Source organism: Xiphophorus maculatus, chromosome 17 (genome assembly GCF_002775205.1).
Source record: "Xiphophorus maculatus strain JP 163 A chromosome 17, X_maculatus-5.0-male, whole genome shotgun sequence".
NCBI classification, from domain to species: Eukaryota; Metazoa; Chordata; class Actinopteri; order Cyprinodontiformes; family Poeciliidae; genus Xiphophorus; species Xiphophorus maculatus.
The window spans coordinates 5,019,952-5,038,234 of record NC_036459.1 but is presented as its reverse complement, the minus strand read 5'-3'; the positions used below and the strand labels follow the sequence as shown (position 1 = coordinate 5,038,234).

The 18,283-nt window shown below is 38.8% G+C and overlaps 1 protein-coding gene across 1 annotated transcript in view; it reads right to left on the bottom strand.

Annotated features, from left to right (window-relative positions):
* Positions 1 to 466: 466 nt before the first annotated feature.
* The window catches only part of exoc4 (exocyst complex component 4), a 118,051-nt gene continuing 100,234 nt past the window's right edge, over positions 467 to 18,283 (bottom strand). The window contains exons 17-20 of the mRNA XM_005807412.2: positions 15,869 to 16,013; positions 12,860 to 13,038; positions 12,327 to 12,486; positions 467 to 2,561 (exon numbers count right to left, since the gene is read on the bottom strand). Of these exons, the coding sequence (XP_005807469.1) occupies positions 2,324 to 2,561; positions 12,327 to 12,486; positions 12,860 to 13,038; positions 15,869 to 16,013 (722 nt within the window). The 3' untranslated portion in view covers positions 467 to 2,323. The remainder of the gene's footprint in view (positions 2,562 to 12,326; positions 12,487 to 12,859; positions 13,039 to 15,868; positions 16,014 to 18,283) is intronic.

Here is an 18,283-nt window from a genome sequence, read left to right as displayed (position 1 = left end):
AAAACCAGAGATCTTAAAATCTTGGGTAAATTAACGATTCAAATGTAGTTGTTGAATTACCTCCTTACATTTTGATTTTGCACCTCAACTTGATGACATTAAACACCAGAGCTCCAGGGACATTCAGGATTTATAAATACCAAACTATGCCAAGATCATTTGACCAATAATAAATAATGCCAACAACTGCAGCCTCAGGTTGTACGCTGTCTGTGTTTATTTTTCCCAATATGCCACTGTTAAAAGCTCTTCGGGCCTTGAAGTCGTGTCACATAACACACCTGTCAGGTTTAGTGCATCCTCTAGTGTTGGTTTTGGACCAGACAAGCTCCAGATTGAGAATGAAAACATCTCCACTGCTTCAAGTGGATCTATCACTGTCATATGTGATAGATGGTACTTATATAGCATCAACAGAAAATACAATGCAAGGAAAATGTTTAAAATACAAAAATTAATGGAAGAATTTAAGAGATTTTTAAAAATCTTTATTATCATGTGGACTGACAAATCGCATGAGGCTAATTTTAAGCAGACTGATTTGAGATTATATATAAGGAACAAAAACAAAAGATTAGAACAAGCTCAAGACAAACGTGATACAGTGGGATTCAATACATGTGCAAAAATAGTGTGCATTGAAAAGAAAAACATGACACACAACCTAGTGTAAAAAAACCAAAAAACTATGGGAATTACTTGCATGACAAAAAGATCAGCCTTGCAGTGCGATGAACATCTAACAGCATATGCGAGAGGCACGACACAGTTGGAGAATATTGTATTAAAGTTTCCACATGTGTAACCTTTCAGAACTAATTCTGAAGTGAACAAATGAATGAGCACATCTAGGATTTTGCACCAAGTGTGCATTACAGAGGAGTAGGCGAACCACTCAGCAGCTCCATCGTTGTTTCCCCATCGATTCCAGGCTGTGTGTCACTAAGATGGATTGCTCTGTGGGCTTCAAGGAGACCTGTGGTGGGACCGCCATATTGACAAGGCTCCCATTTCTCTCTCCTCCACTCGTTAAATACTTCTCTGCAAAGTTAATGAGCGGAAAACAGGGAGGGAAGCGACTTGGGATCTTCTCTTGTATTCATGGTGCTTGGTTTACTTTTAGGGATTTAAACAGGACGGTATGATTTTAGTTACGGAAATGACTGCTGTAGCAATATTTGAACAAGTATTTATGCCTATTTCTATGATTTTCACGGTTTCAACTTCATGCTTTATTGTATTTTATTATGGTTTTCTGTAACTCTGGCAGAGCTGTTTTCCACAGCAGAGGGAGGAATTCAGTGAGCATTGATGGGAAGATGGATGAAGAAGACTTGAGGCTGGGGTGAGAATTCACCTTCTAGCAGCACAACAACCCTAAACATTTTTAAAATGTACGGTCACCCAATTTAACCACAGAATTTGACTGAGCTTCAGGTGTTTTTTTTGAGAAAGTAGGAACAAAAGTCCCCAATAAAATAAACAAAATATGTGGTTGTAACATTACAAAATGTGAAAAAGGAATGCAGTATATTAGACCTGAAAAATATAATTTGAAAAAAAAAAGTTGTGATTTACTCTCCTACACCTTGCACAAGGCAACTTCAGAAACTTTAAAAAAAAGCAGACCAGGACTCAGATTTTTGACAACTGCAGATATGATACAATTCTAGGGAAGCTAGGGAGCTCTTTGGGGACCAAACTAAATTGGCAGCAGGCGGAGGAAGTGGCCTCATTCAGACAGTCTAATCTGGCATCTGTTATTGCAAACAGAATCAGTGAGTCCATAGGGGCTGGCAGGAGAGGAGAGATGGAGGTGTAATGGAGAGCAGCAGCTTGGGTTCTAATAGGAAAATGAGATGAGATAGGGCCCGAGTTCAGGTGACTGTCCAAGATGGCGTCGTTTAAACCGGAGCTGTTGTTTTGGAGAGTTGGGGGTTGTTAGGAGGTTTTGGCGTGCAGGGAGAATTTATGTCTTTTAAAAAGTGGAAACTGACAATGCAAGATGCCTGATATAGAAAGTAGACTTGCGATGTTTGTGGTGGCGGCGGCTGTCATCTAACTTTCCAATTAGAGCGAGTCAGTGCAGCGTAAGCTTATCGATGATCTCCATTTCAAGAAGTGGAATCATGTACGTCTGTGTCAGCTCTCGACTACAACCCTTATCGTCACATCAGGCAAGAAAACACAAGTGACGCACCTCAAAATAAATTCATACAATCTCACGTCTAAAGCAATCTTTACTCTCTTAGAAATCTCATGGATCAGTAACAAAACAACTGAACACAAAATGCTAGGCAAAGTAATCCCCTCTGTTTTCTTGCTACACTGTGGTGATCTTTTTGTCCTTGGTGGCCTGTTTGATGGCAGCCTGCTCGCAGATGATCTCCTTCAGCCTCTGCAGACGGACGTTTTGGGTGCTCATGTCCCCTACCCCCGTCTGACTGCGGTGGAGCAGAGACAGGGCGTTGATGTACTCGAGCTCTGTGTAGCGAACGCCCTGGTCCACAACCAGGTTCAGCAACTCATCTGGAGTGTTGTACAGCATCTCATAGTACTGCCTGCAAGGAGGGACAGAAAGCAGTAACAGGTTATGGATGAATAACATAACAGAATGACTACAGCTAGTGAAGTTGTGGACGAATGCAGGGAGGAGATAGAGAAAAACAGACACTTAATATACGTCTGTTTTTCCTCTTCCAGGGGTGAATCAAAGAAACGCGGAAAACAAAGAGAGAGCACAAAAGCCAGACTAACCACTGTTGCTGTCATGCTCAAAATTTTTTAAAGCGGACATCAAGGGACCCGGTGAAGCTGCTGCTGTGAGATGCAGTTAAAGGGGAAAACATATACAGGCTCCCAATAGCCAAGACTGTTCTTCTGAAATATTGCAGACACACAGAAGAGGAAAGGGACTGTGTGTAGAATAAACAGCTCTTTAATCAAGACCAAACGCCTCAACGGACCATTTGAAAGAGTGCATGAAGTACATACTGATAGAGCGGTAGCACAAATGGACAGCAGGCACCGTTAAACACCACACTTCTGCACAAATTGGATCAAATATGTCAAACAGGATTTGTTTTCTACACTAACTGCATGCGGCTTTTTACAGGATCCTTCAAGGTGGAGTTTTGAACGTTTTATGACTCAGCAGAAAGAAATTATTATTGATGCATTTACTGGTCAATGCACAGCAGAAGAAATACACATTTCTAAGCAAAGGGAGAAGACTCAAGGTAAGGTAGTGCAGCAGGAGATCTCAGAGATATTTTTTGGTCTCGGGCAAAATAGGTCAAACACCTTCGAAAGTAAATGCGTGTTACTGTCTAGCCCTACTCTGGAGTGTATAAAAAGAGGAAGCTCATGTAGGCAAACACTAAAATAGATTTCAGCTTCTAGTGCCCTCAAGGCCTAAATGTTAAGCTTCCACAGTGTAGCTGCGGAAGCAAACTTGGGCAAGAGGACAGCAGCAGTGGTTTACAGCGCAGAAAGGATTTACAGTCAGGTCACCTTTTACAATGCCTTGCAAACGCTTTTATAACCACTTGTACTCAGATTTAATAACAATAAACCTGAATACGTTTTTATGTGATAGGCTAACACTAAGTAGTACAAAATTGTAAAAAAAAAAAAAAAAGGAAAGTAATACATGGGATTCTCTCTCTTTTGTTTTTTTAAAAAAAACATAAAAATAAAAAACCCATAATAATTAAAAATGTATTGTAAGCATTTATTTTCTACTCCACAGTGAGTATTTTTTAGAACCAGCTTCTACTGAAATGACAGCTGCATATTGTTTGGAGTATTTCCCAACCACATGTCCACCTGCAGGGACTGGAATTTTTGCCTATCCATTTTTGCAAAATATTTATGCTCACTTTGGAGACAATAGTACAAGTATGTGTTGGTCTGACACATCGAATCCTAATGAAACACTTTACAGATTGTGGTTGCAACATTAAAAATTATTCCATGACAACTTCGTATTAATACATCTAGTGGAAACAGGTTGATTATATTATTTGACTTAGCCAGTATCTGAATTTGTATTTGCAAATCGATAGGGTAATTTGAAGTATTGGATTTGTGTAAATAATTACAGAGAAGGCTGCAGCTGAAACTGCTGCAGGGCTTCTTTTCTCCTTAGAGGAAGGAAGGGCTTCCTTTATTAGAATAAACTACCAACCTTGGCCAAGGACAGCTGTTGGTCGCCCAACAACAGAAACCCTTGAAGCTTTGTAAGGCAGAAAGCTGCTCAAGAAGGGGAGTAGTAACACCGTTATGATAACTGAAGCCCTTATGTTTCTTTTAAAACAGTTAGCTTTAGATACTTTGATTTTTTGTATTTTGTCTGACAGTTGAAAACAGACTCCGAATTGTTCATGTGAATGCATCTTAAAAGGGAAAGAAGCTAAGCTCTCTGGTGTTCTATATGAAATTCAATATGCCAGTTAAAGGAGAAGAACGAGCTTTAGCACATTTTGTAGAGTTCATTTTCATTGCTAACAAGACGTTAATGACCACTTATGGAACTTCTCTCCTGCGTCTGTCTTTTATGTGATACCATTTTTTAACTTTAACACTTTAAAACTGGAGAAAAAAACATGAAAAGAGTTATGACGGGGGAGATGAAATAAAGTAGAGCGATAAAATAAACGCCAGATCACTTTGGAGATAAATGAGAAGCAGAGGTGCATAATATCTGTTTTTTGGCCTTCCCTTGACGAGAGACGCCCTTGATCACCAAAGCATTTGCATTCCGTCTCACCCTCCATCCTGCTCTTCATTCCTCTTCAAGGCTTTGTTCATTTTTCTCATCCTTGAATTCACTTTTATGAAAAAAGCTGTTAAAATGATTGAGTATTGCAGACTCACTACTTAACTGAGGTTGAGATGAGACAGCAACAACAAGGGGGCTCATCTCACAATAAAACGAATCATACATTAAATTTTGGATGTGCTTGGCCAACCGTGATTACAACAGCAGAAATTTAAGATTATTGGTTTGCCGTTAAAAGACACTTTTCAGATGAAATATTTTGGATATTTACTGAAAGTTGGGGAAAGTGTACTAAAAACAAATAAAAGTTGTGTCTGGGTATAAACAGTGTATTTACCCTATTTTGTACTTAATAAATCACTTAATCATGCATACATTAGCTTTGCAATGTTTTTGTTTTCCATTTGTGTAACAGCTGGAGATTTTTCCATGTGTTTCCGAGCCATTTTCCAAACGTTTATCAGGGTAAATACACAAATCATTATCCGTCATCTGACTGTAAAGGAGTGGTAGTCTCACTGGTAGTCTTTCAAAAACTTTATAACCCCATTTTCTTGTAAAAAACAAAGAACAAAAAAAAAACTGCAGACCAAATAGAATAGAAAGCCCTGTCTCAAATTTCCCCCAAAATATCTTGAATATCCCCCTTGCTATTTGAGAAAACATTCTGTCAAGACTGTCAGTTTACACCTTTTGGAAGGTGTAAACCGCGTAACATCTGGTATGAAGCAGACGCCATTAAAAACGAAAAAAAATAACCCTACTGTCAAACATGACGATGTTAGCGTGATGAACTGGGGCTACTTTGCTGTTTAAGACCTGGATGACTTGCTGTGATTCTGCAACACCAAGTGGGATTTAATGAATAAATGTCCCAGCTGAAAGGTTGACATTTTAGTGTAATTGTGGAATTAATTTATTAGGTAGCTGAGAAAAGGATGTAATTATGTTTATTTACAGCTGATAAGGGGGTACTAAAGCCTTTGTGTACATGATAGTTCTTGCTGTAAGATCTCATGTGACGACAGCAGCATCTGCAGGAAGAAATAGTGGCAAACTGTCAGCTGTCTGTTAAGAGTGTGTGTGTTTGTTTGGGGGGGTGAACCATGAGGACTGCTTGCAATCTGAGCTTTGTTCAGCGGTTAGAGGAGGGGGAGGCTGGTCTGGAAAGAAAAAAAAAAAAAAACACGTGTTGGGGTGTGCATGTTGCTCGATCTATCAATGTGTCTGAGTGATGTATGTTAGTGTGTGCTGAAAACACTTTCAAACAGTTCATTACCCAAGCAGTTGGAAAGCTATTTGCTGAACAGGGAAAGGCTGTTAATAAGATTAAAATTTCTCCGCACCCCACCATCAAGAAAGAAGCCCTTGTGGCTTACATACAAAAACACACACACACACACACACACGTTTCCCTTTGGTGGAGTAGCAACTGGTTAATGAAACAAGTCTTATTTTTCAAACAGCACCACGGTGAATTGTTTTGATTGCCCTCCTCTTTAGAGTCTTTACAGCCCTCAGCCTCCCTCTGTGCACACTCCTCCTTCAACCACACAAGAAAACCGCACACAGTAATTTTTGCCAATTTCCACCTGCTTCCTCCACAAGTCCAATCTATAAGAGTTCTGATTTATTAATCAGCTTCTTTGTATATGTGTGCTGACGTGCCTCCGTGGAGTGCATTCCATTAAATTTTAATTAGCTGCTCCCTACCTCTGCCTCATATGCAAGGAATATTAAATAAATTTATGATGCGACGGCAGCGCGCGACGGACACATGACAATGGAACAAGAGAGAAGCAGCGGCGAGAGTAGAAAAGTGGAAGAAAGATGAGATTCAGCACATTTCATTTCCCCTCATTTGTAGCGTATACAATATTAAAGCCATTACAGGCTGCTTCTGTCAGCATGTTTGGGAAAACACATTAGTTAGTAGGAGAAAGATGAGAAAGAGGGGGGAAAATAATAATAACAAAAAAGATGTGCAGGCATGTGGATCAACCTCACTATCAGCTGTAACAAATACCTCCTGGCACCTTCAACAAGGCTTTCTACTTTGTTCCTCTTACTTTTAACTCATGTCTTAACAGTGCAGCACATACAGCTAATATATTAAGTTTGATGTTCAAAATCAGAAACTATACAAAGACAATTAAAATAAGGGTGTCACAAAATAAACACAAAGTTATTATGATAACTTTCAGTCATAACTGAAAGTTGCAGGAAATGTTGATGTCACATGTGTAACACTAAGCTTATCCCTCACTGTGTAACACAATATCCTATCCACCATATATTCTATAGCTTTCTAAAATTTAAAGTACAAAGAACAGATAGTATTTTCAAAAAGTGGCTTTTATTCAGCCATCATTTCTGTGAGTTGCACAACAAAGTATTAGGGACAGTCCACGAGAATTTGTTTAATTACAAGAAAATAGTGATACTACCATCATGTTTTAGGAAACTAGGAATGCTTACTCTCTCCTTCTTTGTGTTGCCAACAAGTGACCATTTATGCGCTCAATATACTTCTGTCTCTAATAAACTGTTTTCTGTTTGCAGAGATAGAAATTTATGCACACCAGTTTCAGACATCACATGCTCTAGAAATTTGTGTTTATAAAGATTGTGTTTTGTCAGAAAAGTGACTTTTTAAATTATCTATATGTTGAAAAAAAAAACTAATGGAAATGTTAATCATTTGTTTTTTCTTTTATACTTTTAAGATTTTTAGGTTTTTAGATGTAAAATATAGCTTCCCCTGGGGGGTAAAAAAAAAAAAAAAAGTTAATTGTCCAGAATGTTGGTGGCATATTTTCCCGATTTTGAAAAAGCTTTAAGTCAAGAAGCCAGTTCAATGTTGCTTCTGATATATTTTCCTCTAATAAATCTTCCCCTCTGTTCTGATAACAGTAATATCTGACTGTAGTGAGTCTGAAAGACTTGTGTGCTGGAAAACACGTGTTACTATGACAACTAGAAACCGGACTCAGTCATGCTCAACCTGTGACGGAGCCTAAGTGTGTTTTTATCAAATGTAATGCTGTGTTTAAGGTGTTTATTCATTTATGTCTGCTTGTACATTTGATTCAAATAGATTGTTAACAAAAACAGAAAATAATCTTTAAAAATACAAGTCAAGGACGATAATATAAAATTTTTACTAAATATAAATTAGCAAATTTCCTAAAGGTGGCTTTGTGAACATGTAACCTCAGTCTTAACGTTCTCTTAGCTCTTTGAACCTAAGGATGATAGCTCCCTCCCCTCCTTCTGTCTCCATCTCCCTCCAGAACAGTGCATTTGTCTCTCCTCTGGTAATGAGCAAAGGTCTGCAGAGACTTGGGGTGAAGCTTCATCAGCAAAGACCAGCCTCATCACGCTGCATCGGCACAAGTACACACAAACCCCTGACTGGCTTCATCAGCAAAGGCGAGTGCCATCATGCTGGGAGGTGTGGATATAGAGACCAAAACGCATGGAGACAGACTCCATCAACAAAGAGCAGCCTTATCACACAGCGTCTTGCGCATGCACGCAGAAAACGAGCGACAGAGGAGAGAGGGCGCAGGTAGACGGAGAGGAGGAGAATTTCAATTGAGCCGAGGCGGTGAAGTTGATTGGACTACGGCAAAAACAAGAAAAAGACAGGGGGTGCGGGAGGGGGGGCAGAGGAAGGAGAGAGATAAGGCAAGAAACACAAGGTGACAAGGATGGAGACAGAAGTGACAGTGTACTGCAACCCGGCCTAAATACAAACGCTTTTATCTGTTGACACCCACTACCTCCTGACGCGGCCGTCAACTGTACTTATAACTACAATCTCTGAGGACACACCAAGCTGTCACCTTGACACACATAAGCTCCAAGCCAAAGACAGTTTATTTGCCAACACATTGACTCTCAGAGACGCACAGCCACCAGGGGGCTACACTTTAGGAAACTACAGAGCGCAACACCTTATTGTGCATTACAGACATGTAGATTGGAACACTGGAGCCATTCCAGTAGGAGACAGGTGGGTGAGATGGGATGAACCCTGGGGTGCCTTGACAATGAGACTGTCAGACTGGTGTCTAGGCTAGCTGGTTGGCTAAGCTGCGGCAGATTTGTTGTTTGTGTTATGACAACTCTCCAACCTGCATGCATGGGTCACCGGATGGCTCAGAGCTTTGCTTTTTGTGAATTTGTAATGGTGCTTCAGTCTGCGTCTGAGAACACACTTCGATTTTCTCAAACTAATGGACCATCAGATCTTCATGACAACATGCCATTTTAGGCTTGTAGGTGGCACGCTTTGGGGTTGCTCTCACAACAAAACACCTCCCTTAAAAACGACAAAAGGTGAGTGCTGACCAAAGGTGATCAGCAGTGAGGCAGGGTAGATGGACAAAGAGACAAAAACATACAGTAGATGAATGTATTAAACAATAAGACAGAAATTAAAGCTTGGAAATAGACAGCTTTTTCCATACTCTTCACTGCAAAAACACAAAATCTGACCAAGTATTTTTAGTCTATTTTCTAGTGCCATTATCTGATCTGATCTTACAGTTAGTGCACTAAGATTACATTCAATAAAATTTAAATAAGACAAAAGTAACTTACAAGTAACATTTCAGAACAATTGAGTCCTTTAAAGGCAATAACTTCTTAATATTGATGAAAATGTAATAGTTATAACGAAGATATTCTGCCAGTGGAACAAGATATTTTTCCCATCTCATAAATTATTATTCTAACTTAACACTAGTACTTTTGTAAGTAGTACTTGTTCCACCAATGTTAAGGAATTACCTGGAGCAGATAATGTAGACCTGTATAATATTTAAATAACATTTTATACTTTTTTATATTTGTGTGTGTTTTAACTCAATGCAGTTCTTAACTGAAGAATAAAAACTAAGTTCTTTTAGAAATACAATCCAATGTTCGCATTGTGAATTACTGAAGTACTAAATAGAAGATAAGGCAAACCTTCATTTTAACTTGCTCTTTGAAACTTGATTCAGATTAAAATCAAGTAATTAACCTTTTTTAAATATTTTTGCTCTTTCAACTGTAAGTCAGGAACGTTAATATACACTCTTGTTGCCTATTCTCATCATGAAGCAAAAACTTTAAATACATCTACAAACAAATGAGGACACAGTGATTTAAGTTGATAATGTGTATTTGTGCTCACTCTTTTTAAAAATGTTGTCATGTGTAACTACTGAGTTTTCTCATGTTTTTCAAGATAAAGGACTCACCACAAACTTCTCATGTTGAACTTATCTCAGCTCTTGTCAAAACAACCCGTCAGCATAAACAGGCTGAGAGAAAGAAAGAGGGAGCGGTGGCTACACTGGACAATAAGAGGTGATCAGTGCAGTGATAAGGTTGAGTGCGCCGTCAATAAACAAAAACACACACTCAGAGATGACTTTGCTGTGACACACAGGTTTGCAAAACGCGTCCTGTCTCTGAGCAGATGGTTGGAGAGTGTGTGTGTTTCTCTAATGGTGTGTGCATGTGTGTTTGACCTTGACATAGAAGCTTATGCTGCTGCCAAACTTCTAACTGAGCAACATGAGACTGCTTTGGGATGATACTAATACACCTGCTCACGCACATGCATGCACAAAAACACATTCAGGTGATACCAGCAGGTGCAACATTTACAACTGGATGTACTGTAAGTTTTCACAATTTTTTTTGCAGTATGCAAGCAAGCATCCCACCACAAGGTGACACTGTTTCCTCACCATTTTTCACTCTATGGAAAAAGCAAAAAGTATTGTGAGTGGGGGTGTGTAGGGGTGTGCATGTCTATTTGTTCTGCAGTGCTGACAACCGGGCCCTACTGTAGTTTTAACTCAGATCATTGGCTGTTATGGTGCTCTTGTGCAGGACTTGTCCACACGGTTGCAGCCAAAACACAAAGAACAAATGATCAAGCACACACACTGGAACAGAAACAGGAGCATGGCTAAACTGGGAAACATCTGTAGCCAGTCTGTAAAGCAGACATCCCGCTGTGATTTCTTCCTTTGATTATTTGCCATCAATTCTTTCCAGGGGAGGTAATAACAAATATTCTTCTTGTAGTCCAACCAGACTGTTTGTCACTGCTGATTCTGGTTAACCAAAGCCAACTTTCTTAACGTCTTTATTTCAAAACTGCAATGCTTTACAACACCAGATTACACACTCAGTTGCAAATCTGTTACATACAGAGTCCTACAGTAAATTAGTTATTTTTCAGCCAATATGAATAGGTGACATCAATAGCATCACAGTATATATACATATATATATATATATATATATATATATATATATATATATATATATATATTTATATATATATATTTATATATATATGTGTGTGTGCTGCTGTGTGGTTATTATTACTTTTTGCATGTGTGGGAGTTAGGGCCACACTACAGGTGTGTGTATGTGGGGGTTTTGTATGCATTTGTGAGAGTCTGTATCTAAGGAGCCGGAGGCCGGCCAATCCAAAAAGCCATGAATGTGTAAACAATGAGCTTTGCAATTCCCAATCAACACTTCCACACCGCCCACGCCTCGTAATCAGGAGAGTAGGAGAAAGAGAGAAAAGACACAAAAGCCATCACCCCCATTCCACCGTAATCAAAGCTGACAGGAGGAAGAAATAACATGCTAATCACCTCCACATCCGGTACAGTCCACAACAGTTCAGGTCATTACATTTTACCGCTTTAGTTTGTTTTTTTGGAATGCATTTATACCAAATTGGATAAATAATAATGCCCAAATTCTGCTGGCACACAAACACCAAAGCCGTAAAAAATATGAAATATTTTAAGGTATGTTGAAAGAAGCTAATTAACCCTACAACATGTCACGGTGCATTTTCGGGCTGTTAATTTTAAAATGAATATTTGATGTTCCTTCCTCAACTTGTATCTTTAAATAAATGCCCCTTTTCTCCTAACATTGCTGCATATTGTACATGCTCATTTCAACCAACTTCTGTCCCTGCAATCTCTTCTACTTCCCTTACAAAACACTTAGGAATTGATGAGAATCTTCCCGAACCTGAGGACTCTCTCAGTTCGTCATGTTTTGCATGACCCTTTCACTCACATAGATGACAGATTCACAAACAACGTCTTGGACACAAAACACAGTGTTGCTGACAGGCTGCTTGACCTTCTGTTGGGCATTGACAATGATTCTTTCGGAACTTGGAAAAATGATATATTATATTTACATCATGAAATGTCAAAAGGAATTCTGACCTAAAACTCCACATTCTGAAGTAACAGGAAGTTATACTGTAGGAGTTTAAAAATTATAGTATCTCTAAAAGCTTTGAATACAAAAACTGAGTACTACCCATGTTGAAGATCTCCAAATGCCCCTTATATGTCTTGAAGTTTTTATAGCGTGTAACTGAAACTGCACATTTGCTGTCTCAGTCCTTGAAGAAAGGTGCTGTAAGGGCTCCAGGTAAGCTATTTTTCTTGTTTTATAAAACACTTCCTGATAATACAAAAAAATGAGAAAGAGCTACCTAGCAAAGTCGAGGTCGGCCTCTCTGGACATGGTGATGTTGGTGAGGTTCTGTTGAAGGACAAAGATGTTTCTGCACATCTTTTTGATGCCAGACTCACTGATTCTCTTAAAGTATTGGGCCCCATTGATTAGAATGCAGGAAATGAGATGACCAAGACCTGAAAAAAAAAACACATAGGTTTTATTTGGATGAAAAGAGAAGACCGTTGACTAAAGAAGAACAAAACATTTCAAGTGTTCTCAAAAATGGAGGGCAAACTCAGGGTTCCACCTGATTTGTTTAATTCTTTTCAAGAGTTCTCAATCCTTGAAAGGGTAATTTAAATAACAAATGGTTAAAATTATGGACAACTGATTTTAGAGAACAGGTTAAGGTATACAGTTTAAAAGTATAAACATTTTTCCAAATGCCAATTTCTTCAGATGTGGAAAACAATAAAAATAAACTCCACACTTTTACAAACTATGAAGGAATGCTGAAGTAAGGGAGTAAATTTCACCTTTTGAAATTTCTACCAGGGTCCAGCTTACCTTCAAATATATATTGAAACTTGTGCTGCTGCAAGGCGGCTCCCATGGCTTCTTCAATGGCTGAGATGTCCTTATTCAGTTTGACCACCAGGGGGTCGTAGTCCATGCTTTCCACGTTGGCCACAATGGCATAGTTCCCCTGCTTGGTGAGGGGGATCAGGTAATGGAAACAATGTACCCTGGAGTGGAGTAGAAACAGAAGACCAGAGACAAATCTTGAAGCATATTCAATTGTAAAACTTTGCACTTAATCAGTCATTAAATGCACATCATTCCTCAAACTATCATTTACAATTATATCCCTCAAGAACATTTCAGTCACCTGCTGCTATTATAACAGTCTTCTAAATCAGAATTAAGTAGTTATAATGTGAACTGTCTACCTGCTTTTAAACTCTATAATTTATACGAAAATTCTTCAGTTTCATAAGTATTCAGAATAAATCCACTTATTCAACTATAACTACATCACTGCTGGATATCGTTAAGCCACAGAGAGTGCTAGAGAGCACCGCACTGAATATGAAACATTTTCCTTAAGGGTGTTAAAAGAAAAGCAAAAACATCATGTAAATTAAGAGCACACTCTCAATACTGTTATGTAACCATATATATTTTTTAATACTAGCATATGTATGTTTTGCACCTAAAAAAACAACATTGTTTTCAGAGCCTTCAGGACGATGCACTTTAAAAAGAAAGGAATGTAGGCATAAAAATTACAGCTCCTTAACATATTTTGTCAGGGGGCTCAAAATAATTGGACAGTTGCCTCAAATAGATTTCTAATTGGACATTTGCAAGTGACATTCCCTGCAAAGAAAAGTCCTGAAGGATATGCGATTACCTGACCTTTGGTTCACCCCTACATTGGAGAAAGATCGCTGGGCACATCACGAGGAAAAAAACTTTGCTGGTGGCTCAGCAAAATAAAAGGGCGTTAAGATAACAGTTATAGTTGAGCAAAGTATATGTCAATGGAGCAAAGAAGAGAATGCTATATAGTAGCAAGAAAACTAAAAAATAATATAAATCTTTAGAGATTATCCATTTACATTGCCACCCACTTATCAGAAATTGGGTAATGGGATTAAAAGGCCCAGAAGAAAAAACCTGACATTCCCCAATGACACCCTCCGGTTCATTCTAGAGGACTCAAAGGCATTCTTAGGTCAGAAGGGGTGTAGTTCCTCTGAGCTCTGGGTCTGTCCCATAAAATTCTCTGAGTGGAACAAGACGAGAGAACCTGGGAAGTGTTCATGAGAGATAGCAATCATATGACTGAACCACCTAAACGGACTCCTTTTGATGTGGAGGAGCAGCGGTTCTACTAAAAGCTAATCAGCTAATCTCTTAGGCCAAGTCTAGCCAAGGTGTGAAACAAGCAGACATCAGCATCTTGGATCCAGGATCTCATACTTTTAATCATAATCCAAATCTCCTGACAACAGATGAAAGTTGGGACATAGATAGCCTAGTAAATCCAGAGCTTTGCTCTTTGGATAGGCCCTTTTTTCACTATATTGCAGCAGATAAGGGCCCAATCCATCCATAGATCACCTGCTCTATCACTTTCTTGAACCCCCTTGAGGCAGAATCTGATCCCAACCCTGGAATAAGCAGCGTGCCTTTTTCCAGTTGAGAACCAAGACCTCAAACTTGCAGCAACTGACTTTCATCCTGGCAGCTATACACCGCTCCATTGTCAAGCAAATGTCATGGCTTGACAATGCTAATAGAACATAGTTATTACCAAAAACAACAAATACAATATTAAGATTCCTAAATCAGGCCAGATGCCAAAATACCATTGTGAATGTAGAATTTACTTCCTCACTCCTCTTTTTCTATGTTCGCTTTATACTAACATTTTTGTCTGTGGTTCTTTAGCACCATAAAGGGCCATCTTGACTTACAAAGTCAATACAATTTAAATTCCTTAATCACAGTGTCTAGGGTGGAAGAACATAAAAATGATATGGGTAAATGTCTTCTCCCCTTCGGCAAAAGCCAAAAAACACATTGCATATTGAATACCTCCATCTTCCATCCCTCCCTCTCAATTCAATCGTTTCCCCCACTAAGCTACTGTAGATCCTTTCGTTAACCCCACCACCACTTTAACCTCACTCATCTCTCCTCCTCCCTTTTCTCTCCCTTCCTTGCCTCCTTCTTTCTTCCTCATGGCTTCATTTAGCTGGTACCACTATCAGGGGAAATTCGCTAGATGGGGAGAGTCAATGGAGTGTAGCATATAGCTAGACATCAGCCTCAGGGAGGGTTTTCAACTGAAATCATCAACAATATTGCATAAGCTACATAATGGACTACAGGGAGGGATGGAAATAGAAGAGGATGATGGAGGACTATTAGTGGTTCTACGGGAGTGAAAAAGGATATGGTGTGGTAAATTAACTTAGACATTGACATTCAAAGCACATACTGAAGACAATGCAGTTCTGAACTGGAGAATTCATTTATGAGGACAAATCATTTTTGGACTTGACACCATGTTCTCTGTTCTGCTGTGTTAAAAAAGGTCGACAAAACATAACTATATCAAAACAGTAATGTTATGTTCATGCAAATACAAATATGCAATAGATACAGTCAATGTAGTTATGAGGGGAAGAAAACAACTTTTACCATACAATCAACTTCAAGTAAAATTTGAATCAATTTAGTCGATGTTTACCATTTAAAATATAACAAAATATAATATATAATAACAAAAATAAATCACAGGTGAACGTATAAACATTTCCCTTGAAAAAAGTCAACGTTTCATGGGGTATTTAAATATTTCTTTATCATAACTATATGCAAGTTATGCTGCAGTCTTAGTGGATTAGGCGAAATTCCTGAATGCATTAAGGATGTTAAGTGAAGGCTTAAGCATCGTTAAATTCCCAAAGTTAATATGGCACAAATATATAGGAACTTTTAACTGAAATGACAAGACAACAACATTGTAAAACAGTTTCAAATTCCTCAGTTTTGTTTTCTTACCTGACCTCCAGGTGTAACACCAGCAGACAACGATCAGCGATATCCTGGAAGCCCCGAGACAAATCGCTCAGAGTCTGGAGAATCTGCTCCCTGCTACGTTCGCTCTCACCAAGCACCTGGCTGTCTGCAGTGGATGGACAGGCACCTGAGTACAAGTAAAACAAGATACAAGACATCAGACTTCCTGAATATTGCTTAGGCTTTTTCCCAGAAAAAAAAAACTGGTTTATTTTTTACTGTGAAAACCTTTAATGTAACACGCACTTCACTGGGATATCATAGCATAAACGTAAATGACCCCAGCTCATTTCCACAACTGTAGCAGCACCTTTAGTTCAACTTCACACATTTGCTGAGTCCTTCTTAAGGTTCCCATACTTTCTTCACACAACTTGTGCTGAGGCAGCAGGAGCATGTGTCACTGTACGGCATTGTAAGCGACACAAAAGAGCCGATTGTGCTTGTGTGGACGTGAGAAAGAGTCTGAGAGCATGATGAGCATAAATTCAGCTCAGGGTAGATCAATGGCCATAAATTAGCAAGAGGAGGAAAAGGAGAGAAATTGGCCCCGTCACTCATATGTAAGTCTATTTGGCCAATGAGGCATGCGTGGATGTGTAAGCAATGTGTGGGCATGAGCGTGTGTGTGTATGTGAACAGAAAGTGACTGTTGAGCAGGAGAATACAGGGGTCCAGGATCGATGTGCTGCAGTCAAAGCCACCTCCCTACCTATTCTTTCTGCCCTTCCGAAGGTCACAGATGAATGTAAGCTGGTACAAATCAACACACACATGCCCACACACGCGCACGTATGTATGACTAAGCCCGGAATAGTGGTAAACTACTAAAAGCCTGCAATAATGTGTCACTCTGTATCAACTGTGACAGATATAAATTCATTTCAATTAGAACATTTCATTAAAAAAACTGAAATAAAATTTTAAAAACTGGGTGGCTAGAATAACATTTTGATGCTTAATTACTGTTTTCAAGTGTTAAAACAAACATTTCCTAAATTATCCCATACAGTAGGGCAAGCTGTGAGTTTTACTTTGAGCTTTAAGCATCCAGTATGCCGAGGTGAGTGAATCAACATCAGTGGAGACAACCTAGCATTTTTTATCTATATTTGAGTCACAGTTGCATTGCTTTTGTAGTAATGGTTCACATATGGCGAATGAGAGTCATGGAACTCAAGCAGTGGGATTTTTCAATATATTAAAATTAATTAATTCAAAAGCCTGGGTTATATGGTGTGTACACTACTCTTAACTGGACTGCACTTAAAATCTGGTCTCCACGTTATACCTTGCACATGTACAGAGCTAAGTAACTTACTTCCTTTTTACTGTCAGTCCTGCACTTTATATTTTATATTTATATTTATATTCATATTTTATACTGTATTTTATTTTATTCTGGAGTAACCTCACAACATTGAAAGCTCAAAACACTGTCCTGAGCCGTATGCAACGAAATTTCGTTCTGTATACACCCTGTGCATGCAAAATGACAATAAAGTCAGTCTAAGTCTAAGTCTAAGTATCAAAAGTGATGTAAGGCAATGCTGGAATGGTACTGTTCTTGGATATCAAGACATCCTATGCACTACTGTTAAATATAATGTCTGTATAATAGTGAACAAAGAGATGAAGATTTTTACAATAGCATTAAGCTTAGGATAAACCAAATAACAAACCAAATAAACTGTTCCTGTCTTTTCATATGACAGGATTTCCTTTTTCAAAGATTATGTCCACTATTCCACTGCTCATGGATGGTGAGTGCAACCCCAAGAATGTCAAATCATAATTTGCATGTGCTCAATATGTTTTACTGCCCATACTGCAGTTACTTTAACTGAATCTTTGCAAGATAAGAAACCGATGGCCTTGAGAAAACAGCAGCGAGGCGTATGCTCTGCCTTTCCAATCAACAAAGCAAACACAGCCAGCATTGTGAGTGACAAACTGGTGACAGCTGCTCTTACAGTTTGTGCATCTGACAAAGAGAGATAAAAAGCAGGGAATACTGTTTCTCATTAAAACCTTGCATGTTTGTTATGTGTCGGCCTGTGTGCACAAATGTATTCAACGTATGTATGCACTGTATGTGTAAGCTGACATGCTAATTAACAGTCTCCTTGAGTAAACCTGATAATGCGTGTGTGGGAGGACAATGGTGCAGTGTCAGACTCATTTGACTACTTGCTGCAGGTAGAGGCAGTGAAACACTTTGTGTCAAAATCTAACTGAATGTAGACAAGCTTCTGGTTTCTTTAAACATATAAAATCCAGCCGACGATGGAGAGAAAAGAAATTACATGAGTCCAGCCCTCTGCTGTCCTCTGGTACTTATCTGTTTTGTTTCTGCACGGATCCTAAATTAGTTATATTATTCCAGTGGATGTATAT